General features: G+C 40.7%; 1 protein-coding gene across 1 annotated transcript in view; it reads right to left on the bottom strand.

The window, feature by feature from the left end:
• The window catches only part of CHRNA7 (cholinergic receptor nicotinic alpha 7 subunit), a gene marked incomplete at both ends in the record, with an annotated part of 130,544 nt that overhangs the window by 14,380 nt on the left and 98,817 nt on the right, over positions 1-17,347 (bottom strand). Inside the window, one exon of the mRNA XM_082617046.1 lies at positions 2,261-2,340. Coding sequence (XP_082473172.1) covers positions 2,261-2,340 — 80 coding nt within the window. The remainder of the gene's footprint in view (positions 1-2,260; positions 2,341-17,347) is intronic.

Raw genomic sequence — 17,347 nt, 5'->3', positions numbered from 1 at the left:
ATAAACTTCCTGTCTCCTCAAGTCCCTTTAAACAGGATTTGCGGCATTACATCCAATGTCCGCAAGAATCTGGAAGTCATTATAGACACTGCCCTCCCATTAATGGGGTGAATCCCCCAAAACTCTCACTGCCGGTAGAAAATGAAACTGTCACTGTATTATTCCATTTCTATCAAATGACCAGAAAAAGAGACTCTCTAGAGGCAGAAAGCAGGTCAGTGGTTGCCTCGGGCCGGCAGTGAGGGTGGGGATTAACCGCAAACAGGCAAAAGGGATCTTTGGGGGGTGATGGAAAATGTTCTAGAACTAGATTGCAGTTGTGGTCGTACAACTCTGTGAATTTACTAAAAATCATTGAATCGTGCACTTAAGATGGGTCAATTGTATAATACGTAACTTATACTTCAATAATGCTATTAAAAAATAAAAATATGACAAGGGAAAGAAGTCATTTCCTAATAAGTCATTTCCTATTTCAAAGCTTGCATCTGAAGCATCTTTTGCCCGTTTAGTTGCTGGAGCACAGCAGCTTCCCAGTTCAGGTCGACGCGACCCCAGGCGCAGTCCTGCTGCCCTGTACCAGACAACCCCACACTCTCTAGACCAGAGTAGGGGAGACTCCCACAGTCAAAGCTCAATGTGCCCTCCTGACAGACGCCAGGGGCCATGGAGGCTGGGATGTAGGAACTGGCCCCAAAGGGGCTGCTGCACAGAGGGCTCTGGGGTCAGGAGTACTGCTCCTGTGGCTGAAAATAGCCTCAGCCTTCAAAACAACCCGTAGCCCAGTATTCTTCTACGCTGATGACTGCTGGAGGTCGTTTTCCAAAATAGTTCTCATGAGAGAAGCTGCAACTTCTAGTCCTAGTGTAAAAGAGTGTACCAGTGATGGAAGACCCATCCCCGAGGTCTTTGTTAGGAGGAAGGCTTGCGTGGCCTGGGGTAGGAGAGGAGGGGCTGAGGAGGAAGCAAGGAAGCACAAGGTTTAAGACAGAAAACCTGAAAGTCTGGAGTCCTTCCATCTCCTCAGACAACAATGGATGGTATCTGCCTGTGACAGGTTCAATCCCTGATGCGTTCGTTTACCTACATGTGGGCCAGGCCGCTGGTTGACGAGGGTGGTTCTAATGGGAATAAACACAGATCCTGCCCTTGGGACTCTTATCCTCTGCTAATGAGAAAGAGCATGTAAACAACAACCCAGGAGGCAAAGCCAGCTTTGCTGTGAGCTGTGAGATGAATCCAAGGGCACAAGATGGGGCTGACTGTTGGAGGATGTGTGTGTGTGTGTGTGTGTCTGTGAGTGTGTGGTGTGTGTGTGCATAGTGTGTGGTATGTTTTTTGTGTGATGTGTCTATATGTGTGGTGTGTATGTATGGCGTTAGTGGGTGACGTGTGTACGTGTGTGTGTGCACGTGTGTGTGTGTCTGTGTATGGTATAGGTGTTGGTGGTGAGGGGGGAGGTGGCTGCAGGCTGCCTGGGAACAGGAAGTTAAACAAACAGTTGCAGTGGGGAAATAACCCTGGAAAAGAACATGTGAAAAATCATCTAGAAGATTTTTAAAAATCTGTTAATAAATATCTTGAGGGCACGAAGTCTGGGTTTCCCATGGCATGGATCACTCACAAGTAGCCCAGGGCCCTGTGAACTGACAGGAATGATGGGAGGAGATTCAACCCCAGCAGTTACCCATCAGCTGCCTGAGAAGGAGAGAAGCTCTTTCAGGAAGAAATCACTGATGAGTCCCTTGGAAACCACCTGTTCTCACCTCTAACACGCAGGTGGGCTTTAATGCACGCACACAAGAAGCCAGCCCAGCAAGGTCACCATCTCACCCCGACACTGGAGGGCAGCACATACCCAGGTACCAAGCGCAGTGGGAAGGAAAACGCAGGCTGTGAGGAGGAAATGACCTGGAGGTTGGCTTGCAGGCTATAAGGAGAACAGAAATGACCTGACAACGGAGACTTGTTTTAGTTGTGGATGAACTTTAAAGAACACAGGACAGACAATAAGGACAGAGGACATGTGTTGGCAAAGACAGCTTGAGCCATGATCCCAAGACAAAAAAGAGGAAGACGGCATTGCCACGCTCAGGGAATACATGCAAGCACAGAGGAGAAGAAGTCAGGAGGGCTGGGCGTGCATGGAGACTAAGGATGCTCAGAGCTCAGAGCCAGCCGCTGCCCCTGAGGGAACTGTCGGGCACCCCAACCTCCTTCACGCTGTCTAACTGCAGGGGACAAAGGGAGCAGCACTTACCTGGAGGGATGTACTGGCAGTGCCCAGAAGAATTCACTAACACATTGGTGTGGAACGTGGCGTCAAACCGCTCATCAGCACTGGAAACAGGAGAAGGATCCATGAGCCAGCCCGGCTGGGCAGTGGGTTCCCCATGCCCTTAGGGCAGTTATTCCTGCAGTCTGAGCAGCTCTGAGAGGGGCTGCTGCTTGCAGTTGGGGCAGCCAGCGGCGGTCTGAAAGCCCCACCTGTGGCTGACCTGGAAGGTCTTCCCAGAGCACAGGGGGAAGAGACCAATGCCCACCTCCGTTTCATAGGGATGCCGATTTTTTCCATATGCATATAAAACAAAGCTCTTAGCAAAAATGAAACCTGAAGACAACTTAGGAGGACATTGGCAGATGAGACATTTCAATCTATCTGCAGGAGATAAGGAGTGGGCTGATAGAGCACCCCTCTATCAGCCCTTAAGGGTGGGATTTGGACCCACTGTGTTCAAGGCTCTAGTTCCAGCCCCCTGAATGGGTCTAAAGCTCAGTTGGTGTTTGAGAAATCCATCTTGAGTGACTGAGGCTGCAGGTGCATGGGGGAGCTGGGCAGCCCCAAGGAGTACGGGGCTCCAGGATTAGTGATGACAGGAAGGAGAACAGGTGGAAACAGAAGAATTAGGTTCAAGTGTAGAAGAACGCACTCCAGCCCCACCCCCTGCCCATGGTTAGAACCTCCTACAGCCAGGAGTTACCAACCTGGTTAAAGGGGGCACACAAAACAGAAAGGAAAAACAATTAAGACCAACAGCCCTTATTATCCAGGTCTTTCATTTTCTGTGTTCTGACACTTTGACATCTGGGGCCTTGCTGATCCTGGAGGGACTATTCCCACCCCCACCCCACCCCCCAGGTCAGCCAATTCCTAGAGACAGCAAACAACTTGCTCAAATGGAAAGCAACCAATCCAGAGCCCACACCCCCACCATCTCTTTTATGGAGCTCTCACCCTCCTGGCCACCATCCACCTGCCCTAATCACCCCAGGACCAGGTACCAGACAAACAGGGACAGGCCATATGTACCCAAGCCTGCTGAAGGCATTCCCGGTCCTAGCCCTGCTTACCCTGCCTCACCAGTTCCATTCCATGGAAACCACAATAAAGGCTTTTGACCACATTTTCCCCTCACGCCCTCTGCCTCCTGACCATCCCTGGTGCTTCCCTGTGTGGCCCTGTACGGCAAGCATGGCTCCTATTTCCAGGGAACTGTAAGATAAACTTCCTTCCTTCCTGATCCTGACAGTCATTTCTGTGTGTGCATTTTACCATGCCTGATTAAAACATATCCTTAAAATGTCAGATGTAGTGAATGGACTTGAGGACACGGGGAGTGGGAAGGGTAAGCTGGGATGAAGTAAGAAGGTGGCATGGACATATATACACTACCAAATATAAAATAGTTAGCTAGTGGGAAGCGGCCACATAGCACAGGGAGATCAGCTCGGTGCTTTGTGACCACCTAGAGGGGTGGGATAGGGAGGGTGGGAGGGAGACACAAGAGGGAAGAGATATGGGAACATATGTATATGTATAGCTGATTCACTTTGTTATAAAGCAGAAACTAACACACCATTGTAAAGCAATTATACTCAAATAAAGATGTTAAAAAAAAATGTCGCCCTACAGGTGAATAAAAAAGTAAACAGCCTCAAGAAAACGTAGGCAGCCAGTCAAGGTGCCAGCACCTCGAGTTAAGTTTCCCTCAATTTAGCAACTGGAGAACATCTGCTAAGGGCTGCCCACGTCTACAGAGCCTCTGCAGCCTTTTCTGTTCCCAAAATCCTCTGAAGGGGAAACTCACCGTCATGAGATATCTGAGGACAGCCTTCGCTGTGAAAGACAAGGACAGAGACAAGAAAGATCCAAGAAGAAACAGTCAATGAAAGGAATGAAAAATTACCTCTTAAAAAAGTAATATCCTCACAAAAATTCAAGAGGATGTTGCATTTAGAAAAACAAATGGCAATATGGAAGTTAAAACATGATCTATGAAATACATCTTTATAAATTAGTGGGAGGTTTGGCTGATAAGAATCACTGAGATGAAATGTAAGACCGAAAGGATGAGGGCCTCAGAGTAAAGGCCAAGGAAACGCACTCAACAGAAGCGGAAGAGACATGGGGGCAGGGGTGGGTAGTGGGAGGGAGAGAAATCACACAGAGAAATTGTAGAGCTGAAAGAAACCCCTCCAAGGTGAAGGCAAAGAAAGGTGTTTTTAAGAACATTAAGGTGCCAGAGAGCTTGTTTCTTATGTATATTTTCTTGGTCATGGACTTGAGCATCAGCTCCAGAAAAATGAGGGTGAATACTAAGGAAGAAGAAATAAACTTTCAGACTAAACCTAAAGATCTGGAAAAGGAATTTTCATGATGAGCTGTGTAGTGGGTCTAGAAAAAGGGGCGGGGTCTAAATTACAGCAAGATATAAGGGGTCTCTGAAGAGAGTAAAGTGGATTCAGAGTAATGAAGAGAAGAAACAACAAGGTGGAAAACACCGTGGATTTGATTAAGGGCACATTGTTTTCAAAAATCTTTCATTAAAAAAAGCCACCAGAAACTTCAGGAAAAAAACTGTACAAGAAAGCCGAGGTTTGAATATGAAACAAAAATGTGATGAAGCTTAAAGAAAGAAGGAAGGGAGGAAGACTAAGCTACAATAAAAAGATAATCATCTGAGATGAAAAAGGACACATCCACCCCCTGACTTCCAAACACACTCAGGGAGAGAGAGGAGGAGGAAGGCTCAAGATGTAAATATTCTTTGCTTGACTGCAGTCTGTACCCAACTGTCTTAATGAGACACAAACAGTGACTGGGCACCAAATATCTGAGGATGTGGACCTTCACAAACTCACCCTGGATTTTACCCTGCTTTTTAAATTAGGTTCTCTGGAACCCCAAGATTCTGTGGAGGTGCTTCAGATTTCTGCGAATGTTTGATTCCAATATTTTCTTTTCCTTGTGTTTCAAAATGCTAATAAAAGTCCAAAAACACTCAAATAATTGTTTGCAAAATTTTAACTCTTCAGACACTACCAATGTATTAATTCATGTGGCCCATTTAACTTCTTTTCCGGTGGACGTGAAACTAAAACTCCTCTTGCCATGAATACTGCATGTATTTGAAACTCTTGAAAATGAGTCACCCAGTAAGATTTCACTTTTGCATTATTGCTCTTTTTTAAAAAATTCACATTTGGATCTACAATTCCAGCACAGAACCTGCATCTGCCTTGGCACCTCTTCCCCCACCCCCCACCCCATAGCAGCAACAGCAGAAAGCACTGTGTGATGCTTGCATAGCTTTCCTTATTTTAAGCTTGGGTGTCGTCTTGGCTGATTTTTATATTTATAATAAAGGCTGTGGGCATCTGTTAGTGATTCAATTCTGAAAGAAAGAAAAATTCATACAGCTCTTTCTCCATGGATTTGGAGCAATTTAATTGAAAAGACTCTTGAGATCACAAGGCAAATGGGTAAAAACAAGATAAAAATCTGTTGCCATTAGCAACAGCTTACCTGTGTGACTCAGTGATTTCTGAATACCGTTCAACCAAAATAGAATATTGAGATAAATGTACCGCTGTCATCATTATCAAAATTCAAATCTTAATACTCACTGTGGAAGTTTTAGGGTTCTTTCCCAGGGGCAAATTGATTTAATACGTAAATGATATAAAAGTAAACTCTTGTAATAATTATGTGCTAATACCACTTCATCTGTTTTAACCGTTAGGGCTGGAGATAAGGTTTGTTTGGAAAGGGGTTCTGTTGCTAAAATCTAAGTCTGAAAACACGCAGGGATTGAAGTCCCTGTGAAACATGAGTGACCAAAACCACTGCAAGGACCTGCCAGGCAACAATATCAGTGATGTCCATTGGGTGCCAGCTGACAGTGACCTTGAGGCCACATGGTATCACAGTCTTGCAGCCAGCAGATTCTGGTCACCCTGGAGGCTGGGTGGGTTCACAGAACTCAGCTCACTCTTCTCTCTGTGCTGGTGTGCACCTGAAACTTTCTGTATTAAACTGTTAGAAAACAGTCAAACATACATATTTTTTCTCGACTACTAGAGGACAGGATACACCCTCAGAACTTTTTACGACCCTGGCACGTGGCCCTTCACTCCCCTCAAAACCTCTTCCCTCCAGCAGCCTTGGTCCTCGTCCAGGTAGTGATGGACAGGTGAGCTTGCACTTGGTGTGAGGAGAGCTCTGGGCACTCCCACTGAGAAGTGCCCATGGAGAGGAGGGATATTTAACCCCAATATTGAAGGTGCAGGTCCTACGTCATCCGTCAAGTAGTCAGGAGCAGAGGACATCTGGACAGGCTCTAAGGATAGGCAGAAGGCTCACAGGTTCTGTGAGCCTAACAGGAAAGGTGGGCGTGTCCCCAGCAGAGAGCGTAGTCTGATTACACACCTGGAGGTAGACTGGACTGAGGGAGGCTTCATGAAGGTGAGGTTTGCCTGGAGCAGGGGTGAATGAGATGTTGTCCCAAGCAGCAAGGCTAGTACAGGGGCTTGAGAGCTAACCACTGGTGGCTATGCCTGCAGGACCCAAGGGCCCATCCTTAGGGGAGGATTACAAACTGTGCTTCCAGATGTCAATGGCAGCACAGGCAGGCAGAGCTCAAGGGACACAGGTGAACCCTGGTGGTCTGGGCTAAGACTGTTTCCTGCTCCCCATCCACAGGGTCTGACACAGTGCTTGATCCCAGCCCTGGAAAGGGCTCCTGGCCCTGGAAGCAGAGCCCTCCGATCCCAGCTTGGTGCAGCCCCTGCTCATCTCGCCCCACAACACTGACCCCCATCTCTGAGCAAAAAACCCCAAGTACACTGCACTGCTGTCTAGAGCACACTGTGGGCTCGTAAGGTGAGAACTGTAATGAACAGGGACTCAGGCGGCATCAGACCCATTCCCTCTGAGCTTGCATGGTCCTCGAAAGAGAGAGAGGGAAGAGCAAAAAAGGCGAAAATGATCTTAATTGCTCTACCACAAAAAAGAAATAATGATTATGTGATGAGAATAGAGGTGTCAGCTAATGCTACAATGGTAATCATATTGCAATATATATGTGTCTCAAATCAACACAATGTACACGGTAAACATAAAATGTTGTATATATATATATATCAATTGTATCTCAATAAAAATAATAAAATAAAATTTAAAATATTGTAAGAAAAAAAGTAAATGAGTAAGAAAGAGGAAACCCATCTATCTCAAAAGACTGTCAATCTAAGGTGCCATTTATCTTAAATCTTTTAAGGAATAAAAGCTGCCATGGATCAAAGATCAATAAAACTAAAAGCTGGTTCTTTGTGAAGATAAACAAAATTGATAAACCATTAGCCAGACTCATCAAGAAGAAAAGGGAAAAGGCTCAAATCAATAGAATTAGAAATGAAAAAGGAGAAGTAACAACTGACACTGCAGAGATAAAAAGGACCATGAGAGATTACTACAAGCAACTATATGCCAATAAGATGGGCAACCTGGAAGAAATGGACAAATTTTTAGAAAAGCACAACCTTCTGAGACTGAACCAGGAAGAAATAGAAAATATAAACAGACTAATCAAAAGCACTGAAGTTGAGACTGTGATTAAAAATCTTCCAAAAAACAAAACCCCAGGACCAGATGGCTTCACAGGTGAATTCTATCAAACATTTACAGAAGGGCTAACACCTATCCTGTTCAAACTCTTCCAAAATGTAGCAGAGGGAGGAACACTCCCAAACTCATTCTACAAGGCCACCATCACCCCGATACCAAAACCAGACAAAGATGTCACAAAGAAAGAAAACTACAGGCCAATATCACTGATGAACATAGATGCAAAAATCCTCAACAAAATACTAGCAAACAGAATCCAACAGCACATTAAAAGGATCATACACCATGATCAAGTGGAGTTTATCCCAGGAATGCAAGGATTCCTCAATATATGCAACTCAATCAATGTGGTACACCACATTAACAAATTGAAAGAGAAAAACCATATGATAATCTCAACAGATGCAGAAAAAGCCACTGACAAAATTCAACACCCATTTATGATAAAAAAAAAAAACCCTCCAGAAAGTAGGTAGAGAGGGAACTTAACATAATAAAGGCCATATACGACAAACCCACAGCCCACATCATTCTTAATAGTGAAAAACTGAAACCATTTCCACTAAGATCAGAAACAAGACAAGGTTGCCCACTCTCACCACTATTATTCAATGTAGTTTTGGAAGTTTTAGCCACAGCAATCAGAGAAGAAAAAGAAATAAAAGGAATCCAGATCAGAAAAGAAGTAAAGCTGTCACTGTCTGCAGATGACATGATACTATACAAAGAGAATCCTAAAGACTCTACCAGAAAACTACTAGAGGTAATCAATGAATTTGGTAAAGTAGCAGGATACAAAAGTAATACACAGAAATCTCTTGCATTTCTATACACTAATGATGAAAAATCTGAAAGAGAAATTAAGGGAACACTCCCATTTACCACTGCAACAAAAAGAATAAAATACCTAGGAATAAACCTACCTAAGGAGACAAAAGCATGGACTTATATATACTACCACATGTAAAATAGATAGTTAGTGGGAAGCAGCTGCATAGCACAGGGAGGTCAGCTCAGTGCTTTGTGACCACCTAGAGGGGTGGGATAGGGAGGGTGGGAGGGAGACACAAGAGGGAGGAGATATGGGGATATGTTTATGTATAGCTGATTCACTTTGTTATAAAGCAGAAACTAACACACCATTGTAAAGCAATTATACTCCAATAAAGGTGTTAAAAAATAAAAATAAAAACAATACATTGGTAACAGCAAAAAAAAAAAAAAAAAAAAGCTGCCAATTACATGTTAAGATACTGCTGATGCCCAGGTTTCAGAGGAAAAAAGTCTGTAGAGAATAGATTAATTTTATTTCAAAAGAGAGTAGTAAGTCCTTTCTCTGGATATTTTGATTTTGTTTTGTATTTTACTCTAATGTGTTAAGGACATGTTAAAATGATAGCAAGATGGCTTGTCACAGACCGTGACCAAAAAGTCTTGAGCAGAACTGAAATTTCATGGTCGTTTCTACCTTTCAGAGATCCCAGGAGGCAGACATCTAGGTATCAGCAGGAGGCTTCCAGAAGAATCTATTCAAGATCCTTTCTTTACCTACCAATTTATATGTTAAATGGCATATAACATGGATTACAACAATTGGATGTAACATTGGATGAATTATAACAATGTTATAAATAATATGGGATAATGTTATCAAAGCCTGTGTCAAGTTTCTGGTCTCCCAATATTGTTCCTTGATCAATAGGACCATTCCTGATCCAGTACAACATAATCTTAATCACTACAACTTAATGGAAATGTTGGTATTTGGCAGGGCAAGTCTCCGACAACTTTGTTCTTTTCTTTCAAAATTATCTTACCTATCCTTGGCCCTTTACTCATCATTGTTAAGTTCTAGGATCTACTTGTCCAGTCCCATGAAGACCCAGTTGAGACTTTAGTTGGAATCACATTAAATTTACAGACTAGTTTGGGAAATTCTGACATCTTTATGATACTGAGTTTTCCCAGAAATAAATATATAACTCACCATTTATTTTGGTCTTAGATTTATTTATTGATACTTTTTAACACCTGCAAATACTGGAAAAAAGTCATATAGTTGATGAATGATGGTAATTTAGTTTATTCCTTTCTAACCCTTAATATTTCATTCTTTTACTTTTCTTGTTATTTAAGATTCTTATCATTCTTAAGATATATTTTTTAAGTGATGACAATGGGTATCTTTATTTTGTTCCACATATAGAAACTTGTAATGTTTCAGCATTAAATGAGCTTTTGGTAAACACCTTACATCAGGTTACACAAGTTTTCTTCTATTTCACAAATGGGTATTAAATACCATCAACTGATTTTTCCCCAGCTACCAAGATGATCGTATGATTTTTCTCCTTCATTCTGTTAATACTGATAGAATGAATTATATGAATGAATTTTTCTAAAGTTAAACAAAACTTATTTTTCATTAGAAAACTAAATCTGTTATGATTTTTTAAAAATTTTTGCTAGATTTAGTGAGTTAATACTCTAGTTAAGATGCATACATACATGCTCATAAGTGATATTGTATGCTAGGTGGAACTTGCCTGCAAAACCCACTTTTTTGAATTTCTTTTTAAAAACGTATCAATCAAGAGAATGAAAAGGCAAGCTTCAGACTGGTATAAAATATTTGAAAAAAGATATACCTGATAAAGACTGCTATCCAAAATATACAAATGACACTTAACAGTAAGAAAACAACCCAATCAAAAAAACCTTGGACACCTCAACAAAGAAGATATTAGGGAATTGCAAATTTAAACAACCAGATACCACCACACACCTAGTAAATGGTCAAAATGCAGAACACTGAGAACACCACATCTGGCAAGGATGTAGAGCAACAGGAGCCTTCATTCATTACTGATGGGTATGCAAAATGGAACAGCCACTTTGAAAGACACTTTGGCAGCTTCTTACAAAACTAAACATCCTCTTACCATACAATCCACCAATCACACTCCTTGGCGTTTACTCAAAGGAGTTGAAAACTTATGTCCAGACAGAAATCTGCACATGGATGCTTAAAGCAGCTTTATTCATAATTGCCAAAACTCTGAAGCAATCAAGATGTTCTTGAGTAGGTGAATGAATAAATAAATAAACTGTGGTATATCCAGACAATGATATGTTATTTAGTCTTAAAATGAAATAAGCTATTAAGCCATGAAAAGACCTGGAGGAAGCTTAAATGCATACTGCTAAGTGAAAGAAGCCAGTCTGAGGGCTACATGCTGTATGATTCCAACTATATGACATTCTGGACCAGGCAAAACTATGGAGACAGTGAAGTTCAGTGGTTTCCAGGAGTTGGGGGGAGAGAGGGATAAATGGGAGGAGCACAGAGGATTTTTAGGGCAGTGAAGTTAGTATGATACTATAATGGTGGATACATGTCATTATACATTTGTCCACATCCATAGAATGTACAACATAAAAAGCGAACCCTTAGTGTAAACTATGGACTTTGGTTGATCATTATTTGGCAATGTTGGCTCATCGATTGTAACAAACATAGCACTCTGGTGAGGGTGTTCATAATTGGGGAGGCAGTGCATTGTGGGGGCAGGGCTATGTGGGAAATCTCTGAACCTTCTCAGCTATGCTGGGGATCTAAAACGGCTCTAAAAAATAAAGCATATTTTAAAGATAGATGATAGATAGGTAGATAGGTCCAATTATCTTGTCTATTTTTCTATTTTGTCTAGAACCACCTTATATTTTTCTAGAAAAAATAAATTCTGGCTAAGTTTCCATATTCAATGGCATAAAGTTGTCCATAATATTCTCTCTTCTTTACTTTCTTGATAATTATTCCCGAGGTGTGTTCATTTTATTAGTTCTTTTAAAAACCAACTTATTCCTTCTTGATTTCTATCTTATTTTTCTCATTTAATACATTTCTACTCTTTTCTTTATTCTTCCTTCTGTTTACTTAATATTATTTTTTTCCTAACTTCTTGGGATTGGTAATTAATTCACAAATTTTAGTTTTAAAATCTTGCCTAATGTAAGCATTTAAGGCTATGGATTTCTCCCTACATATATACACACATGCACACATTCACACACACTAAAGTTTTTTCTTTTTTAATTCACATTTGGGTACTTAGTTCTCCAGATACGTATTTTTAGTAGAAAAAGGACACATCTGTTTTTCTATCTGTGTCTATCTGTATCTATTTCTCTACATTAGATGAGGCTTGTTAATTATGAAGTTCTATATCCTGACACAATTTTTCCTTCTTGAACTATCAATTACTTAAAAAAAAGTACATTAAAATCTTCTACCACAATTATGGATTTATCTGCCAATTTTTCTTCATTTGTTTCAAAGCTATTTTATTAGGTGCATACATGTGAAATTTGTTAAGTATTCTCAGAAATTGTTTCTTTTTTATTATGACTTGACCTTTAACCTTAATTGCACCTTTTTCTTATAGCGTGTGCATGCACATGAGAGTGCATGTGTGTGTGCATTTCCTGTTGTAAACATAGCCATTCTAATTTTATCTTATTCCTGTTGATCAAGTATAGCTTTTTCCTTTTTTTTTTGTCTCTTGTGTACTTACGCTTTAGTTCAAATATATATCCAAATGGTGTGTGTGTGTGTGTGTGTGTGTATACACACACACATATATATGTGTGTGTGTGTGTGTATATATATATATATATATATATATATATATATATATATACACAAATGGTGTACAGTTGGATTTTTAAAAAATATATTGTTGGGGGATCTCTGTCTTTTTAACTAGCTGCCTAATCCTTTTGTCTGTTACAATGTTTGGTTTTATTCCTACTATTTAATTTTGTGGGGTTTTTTGTGGGTTTTTTTGCGGTATGCGGGCCTCTCACTGCTGTGGCCTCCCCGCGCCGTGGAACACAGGCTCCGGCCGCACAGGCCCAGTGGCCATGGCCCACGGGCCCAGCCGCTCTGCGGCATGCGGGATCCTCCCAGACCGGGACACAAACCCGTGTCCCCTGCATCAGCAGGTGGACTCCCAACCACTGTGCCACCAGGGAAGCCCTGTGCTTTTTATTTCACCCTCCTTTGATTGCATTTCCCTCATTTCTTTAGGCTTCTCACATTTTCTTTATTCTTTCCCTACTCACTTCTTACCTGTCTGGAAGTTTAAAAAATTATTCTTATGCTTCTGATGGTTATTCTTACATTTTTATCCCTTTAAAACAAACATTTATTGTTCTTTTCTAATTACAGAAATAAAACATATTTACAAAAAGGGAAATACAGAAAACACTTGGTAGGGATGCAATAATTATGAGGTGACTGAAGGAACAAAAATAAAATTTACACACAATTTTGTAACTCAGAGGTAACCTCTTTAACATTTTTTTCTGACCTTTTTCTATGCATGTGGATATATCAGTTGTATATAATGCACATGCATACATACAGATATTTTAAACAAAATTTTGGATCTTACATACAATACTCTTTAGAATTTGCTTTTTTTCCCCACTTTAGCAATGTATCACAGACAGTTTCGATTTTTACATTTTTAACGTGTATACTTTACTCAAAGCTGACAGCTCTATGCTCTGACAGAGCAACTTAAGTCCAACTAAGTGCTTTACCTCCAAGTACCATCCAAATACTGCCTTTCATGTTACTATTTTCCATCATTTTAATCTCTCTTTGTTTTTCACCCTCAAGTTCATCATTATTATTATATATGTTCAAAACTGTTTATATTTACCTGAATTTTTAACAATTGCATTCCTTCTCATACCCTGTTCCTAAATGTATATTCTGGTAGTTTCTTTAATACATGTATTTCTGGTATTTCATCATGGCAGTTTACCTCTTCATGTTAACTTCTTTAGTCTTTGTTTTCCTGAAAATGTCCTGATTTTGCCCCTCATGTAAAGAAGGGTTTAGCCGGGACAGAATTCTACATTGATGATTATTTTCTCTCAAATTTTAAAGTTACTCTTATTTTTTTCTGGCTTCTACTGTTGCCTCTAAAAGGCCTGTAGTCAGTCTCATTGTCATCCCTTTGTAGCAAACTATCTTTTTTTCTTTCATTTTTTCCAGTATCTCCTTAGCTTTGGGCGTTCTGCCGCTTTTAGCAAAGTTGTCTAGGTACCCGTTTCTTATTATCTATCTTTCCTCAGACTTCTTGTATCTCCTGAAACTGAGGATTTATGTTTTTCATCAATATTATTAAATTCTCAGCCATTCTTTTGGAACATGGCTTCTGGAGGAAAAAGCCGTATTTCACCGGAAAACTGCATCCTCTAAAAGCATACAGCTCTGAGCAAGGCATGGGACTACGTCTGAGCTCTTTGGAAGCTCTTTGTAAGCTGCAAGCAGAGTATAGATGTATAAATTATGTGTTGTCTGGGAGTGATTTCACTGGTGGTGATTTGACTTCCTGCGCCAAGTAAACACATTTTATGTCCACTTACAATTCATCTCAACATTCCTTTACTTCATATACATTTGTCCTGGTTTGATTTTTCCTTTAATTGGATCTAACATCTGCCTGGTTCCCTGTCTTGTGAGTAAAATAAATTCTTTAGCATGTGTTCATTTTTTATATCTGTATATGGGTCACAATTTTACCTTTCCTCTGAAACATCATCTCCTAACACTTCTCCCACGTTCTTTCTATTATTTCCTTCTACAATACCAGCCACCACGCGTGGGAGCACCTACGCAAGAGAGGAACTCATATGCCCTGTCTCACAAGGTTAAGTGTGGAGTCAATCCAGGATGGGGTTCATGCGTCCACATCTGCTTTCTGCATGACCTCAGACACACTGTGCTATTATTTTGATGACTCTTCCTATTTTTGACTTACTTGCAAAATAGTAACAGTACCCTTCTCAAAAAAGGTTGTAAATATATGTAAAACATTTGGACCAGGACATGATACATAGAAGCACCATTCACCAATGCATCCATTCACCATTCTTTCATATTTTCCACCTATTTAGCTGGCTATGATTCATTTAGGAAATTACCTCTACTCCTTTAACCATGTCTCATCTGACACCCAATGCTTCTACTGAGTTTTTAATTTTTTATTTCACTAAAATGTTGTGTTAGTTTTACAATGTTGTGTTAGTTTTATAATGTTGTTAGATTTACAATGTTGTGTTAGTTTCAGGTGTACAGCACACTGATTCAGTTATACATACATACATATATATATATATATATATATATATATATATATATATATTCTTTTTCAGATTCTTTTCCCTTTTAGGTTATCACAAAATATTGAGTATAGTTCCCTGTGCTATACAGTAGGTCCTTGTTGTTTATCTATTTGATTTACTGTAGTGTGTATATGTTAATTCCAAACTCCTAATTTATCCCTCCCCCACCCTTCCCCTTTGGTAACCATAAGCTTGTTTTTCATGTCTGTGGGTTTATTTCTGTTTTGTAGATAAGTTGAGTTTTTAATTTTGATGCCTATATTTCTCATCTCTATTAATTTTATGTGATTTTTTTCAAAGCTGTTTTTTAAAGAGTGTTTTGCGTTTTTCTTGCATTTTCAATTCTTAATTGTATTTAATTATTTAAACATTATTTATTAGTTCCCATTATCTAAAGTTTAGATCCAGATCTGCAGTTTGTTATGTCTGATAATATCTGCTCCAAGGGAGCTGCTATTTATTTATGTATGTTTTGTAAGTTTAATTTTCAACTCATCTGCCTTTAGCAGTCTTTGTAATGTTTGCTGTAAAATCTAATGAAGGGTGATATAGAGCGAGAGCTCAGGGGACACAGATGTAGCCACGGTGTTGGTGGAAGCGAAATGACAAGGGGGAGTGGGGGAGAAGAGCAGAGCCCTATGGCTGTCCCCTCACAGCTTTCCAGCCACCACTCCTGGACACCAACCACTGTAGTTTGTGCTGCTTGTCAGGTGGCAGAAAACTCAGGGTTCAAACACTGATGCACCACCATGGAGCTTGGACAGGGCACATCTCAGCTTCCAGATGCCAAAAACTGGAATGAATCTTCAGTCTCCGAGCCCCCTAATTGTGACACAGAGCTTCCCCCACACAGCCAGAAACAGGCAAGCTTCCTGTTCACCTTCCTGCACTGAGAAGGAGATACTCCTCCAGTCCCCTTCTCAGAGAGGGCAGTGTTTCCACAGCAGTCGGTTCCAGCCCACCTGGTCTGGGCAAGAGGGTGGGGCCCAGGTGTCACCCTTGCCTCCCTAGGGGAGTTGTTTGGTGACCCAGGACCCAGGATAACTGCCTGAGCTCCCAGGGCTCTATGTGGGGAAAGCACTGGCCTCCATCTTCCCGGGCTGCTCAGAGCCCCTGCAGTCCCTCCAACACAGAGGTCAGGCAGCCTACTTCATGGATGTGAATGAGTCCATGAAGTAAAAGTGAGTTTTCCATTTCTGAGCTGTGTAACCTGTGATGCCCTTTCTCTCCAGAGCCATGAAACAAAGAGAACAAAAGAAAGCTAGCCAACCCTGCTGGGGAGGGGAGAATTTCTGCCACTGGTGCCCTTGGTTACTTTTCACACAAGGACTGCGAATCAGGTGTGGAAATTCAAACGTGAGTGAAGGTGAGTAGAAAACACAGAGGGAAAGGTGCTGACTTTGCACTCTGCCCACCTGTGTTTCAGTGACCTCTGACCTGGCATGTATGCCACCTTGGGAACCTCCCACATAAGTGGGGCCACCAAGTCCATGCCTGAAGTTCCCCAGTAACTGGCTGAAAAGTGACCAGGCTAATCTTCTTAATGGGAGCTTTTCCCTTTAGATGGAAGATAGTAAAGAAATTGATCAACATTCATCTGAATAAATATGAAATCTAAGTAAACTAAGTGTATGCACTTGCTATTACAGTATAAATAAAATCTAAAAATGATAAAACAGAAATATTGTTTTTATCTTCAAGAAGTTAATCTACATATTTCCTGTCTAAAATTATACTAAGTATTTCTACCAAAACACTGAAGCAAGAAGTGCTTCAAGTGAACCAAGCTGGTATAAAGTGTTTGGAAAGAAATTTCACAAAATGTAATAAGAGGATTTAAGAACCTTAAAAATTCCATGTTTCGTCTGGAAAAATATATAAGGTTAAAATAATTATAGTCAAAAATATGTTTATTACCAATTTCAATAAAACAAAAATTAGAGCTCAGACTTTTCAGTTAGGGATAGAATAGACACACTTTTACCTATTTGCATGGGCTGAACTGCACCTCCCCCAATTCATATGTTGAAGTCCTAACCCCCAGTGTGAATATATTTGGAAATAGGACCTTTAAGGGGGTAATTAAGGTACATGCAGCCATAACGATGGGGCCGTAATCCAATAGGACTGGTAGCCTTATAAGAATAGGAAGAAATTAATATTCATATTTTCTCTCTCTCTTTTCCATAGAGGACACAGTGTGAAGGCAGGCATCTACAGGCCAGGATGGGATCTTTCACC

This window comes from Mesoplodon mirus, assembly GCF_964341445.2.
Source record: "Mesoplodon mirus genome assembly, chromosome: 4".
NCBI classification, from domain to species: domain Eukaryota; kingdom Metazoa; phylum Chordata; class Mammalia; order Artiodactyla; family Ziphiidae; genus Mesoplodon; species Mesoplodon mirus.
Note: the sequence above shows the minus strand (reverse complement) of the source record. Positions and strands in the feature narration are given on the sequence as shown.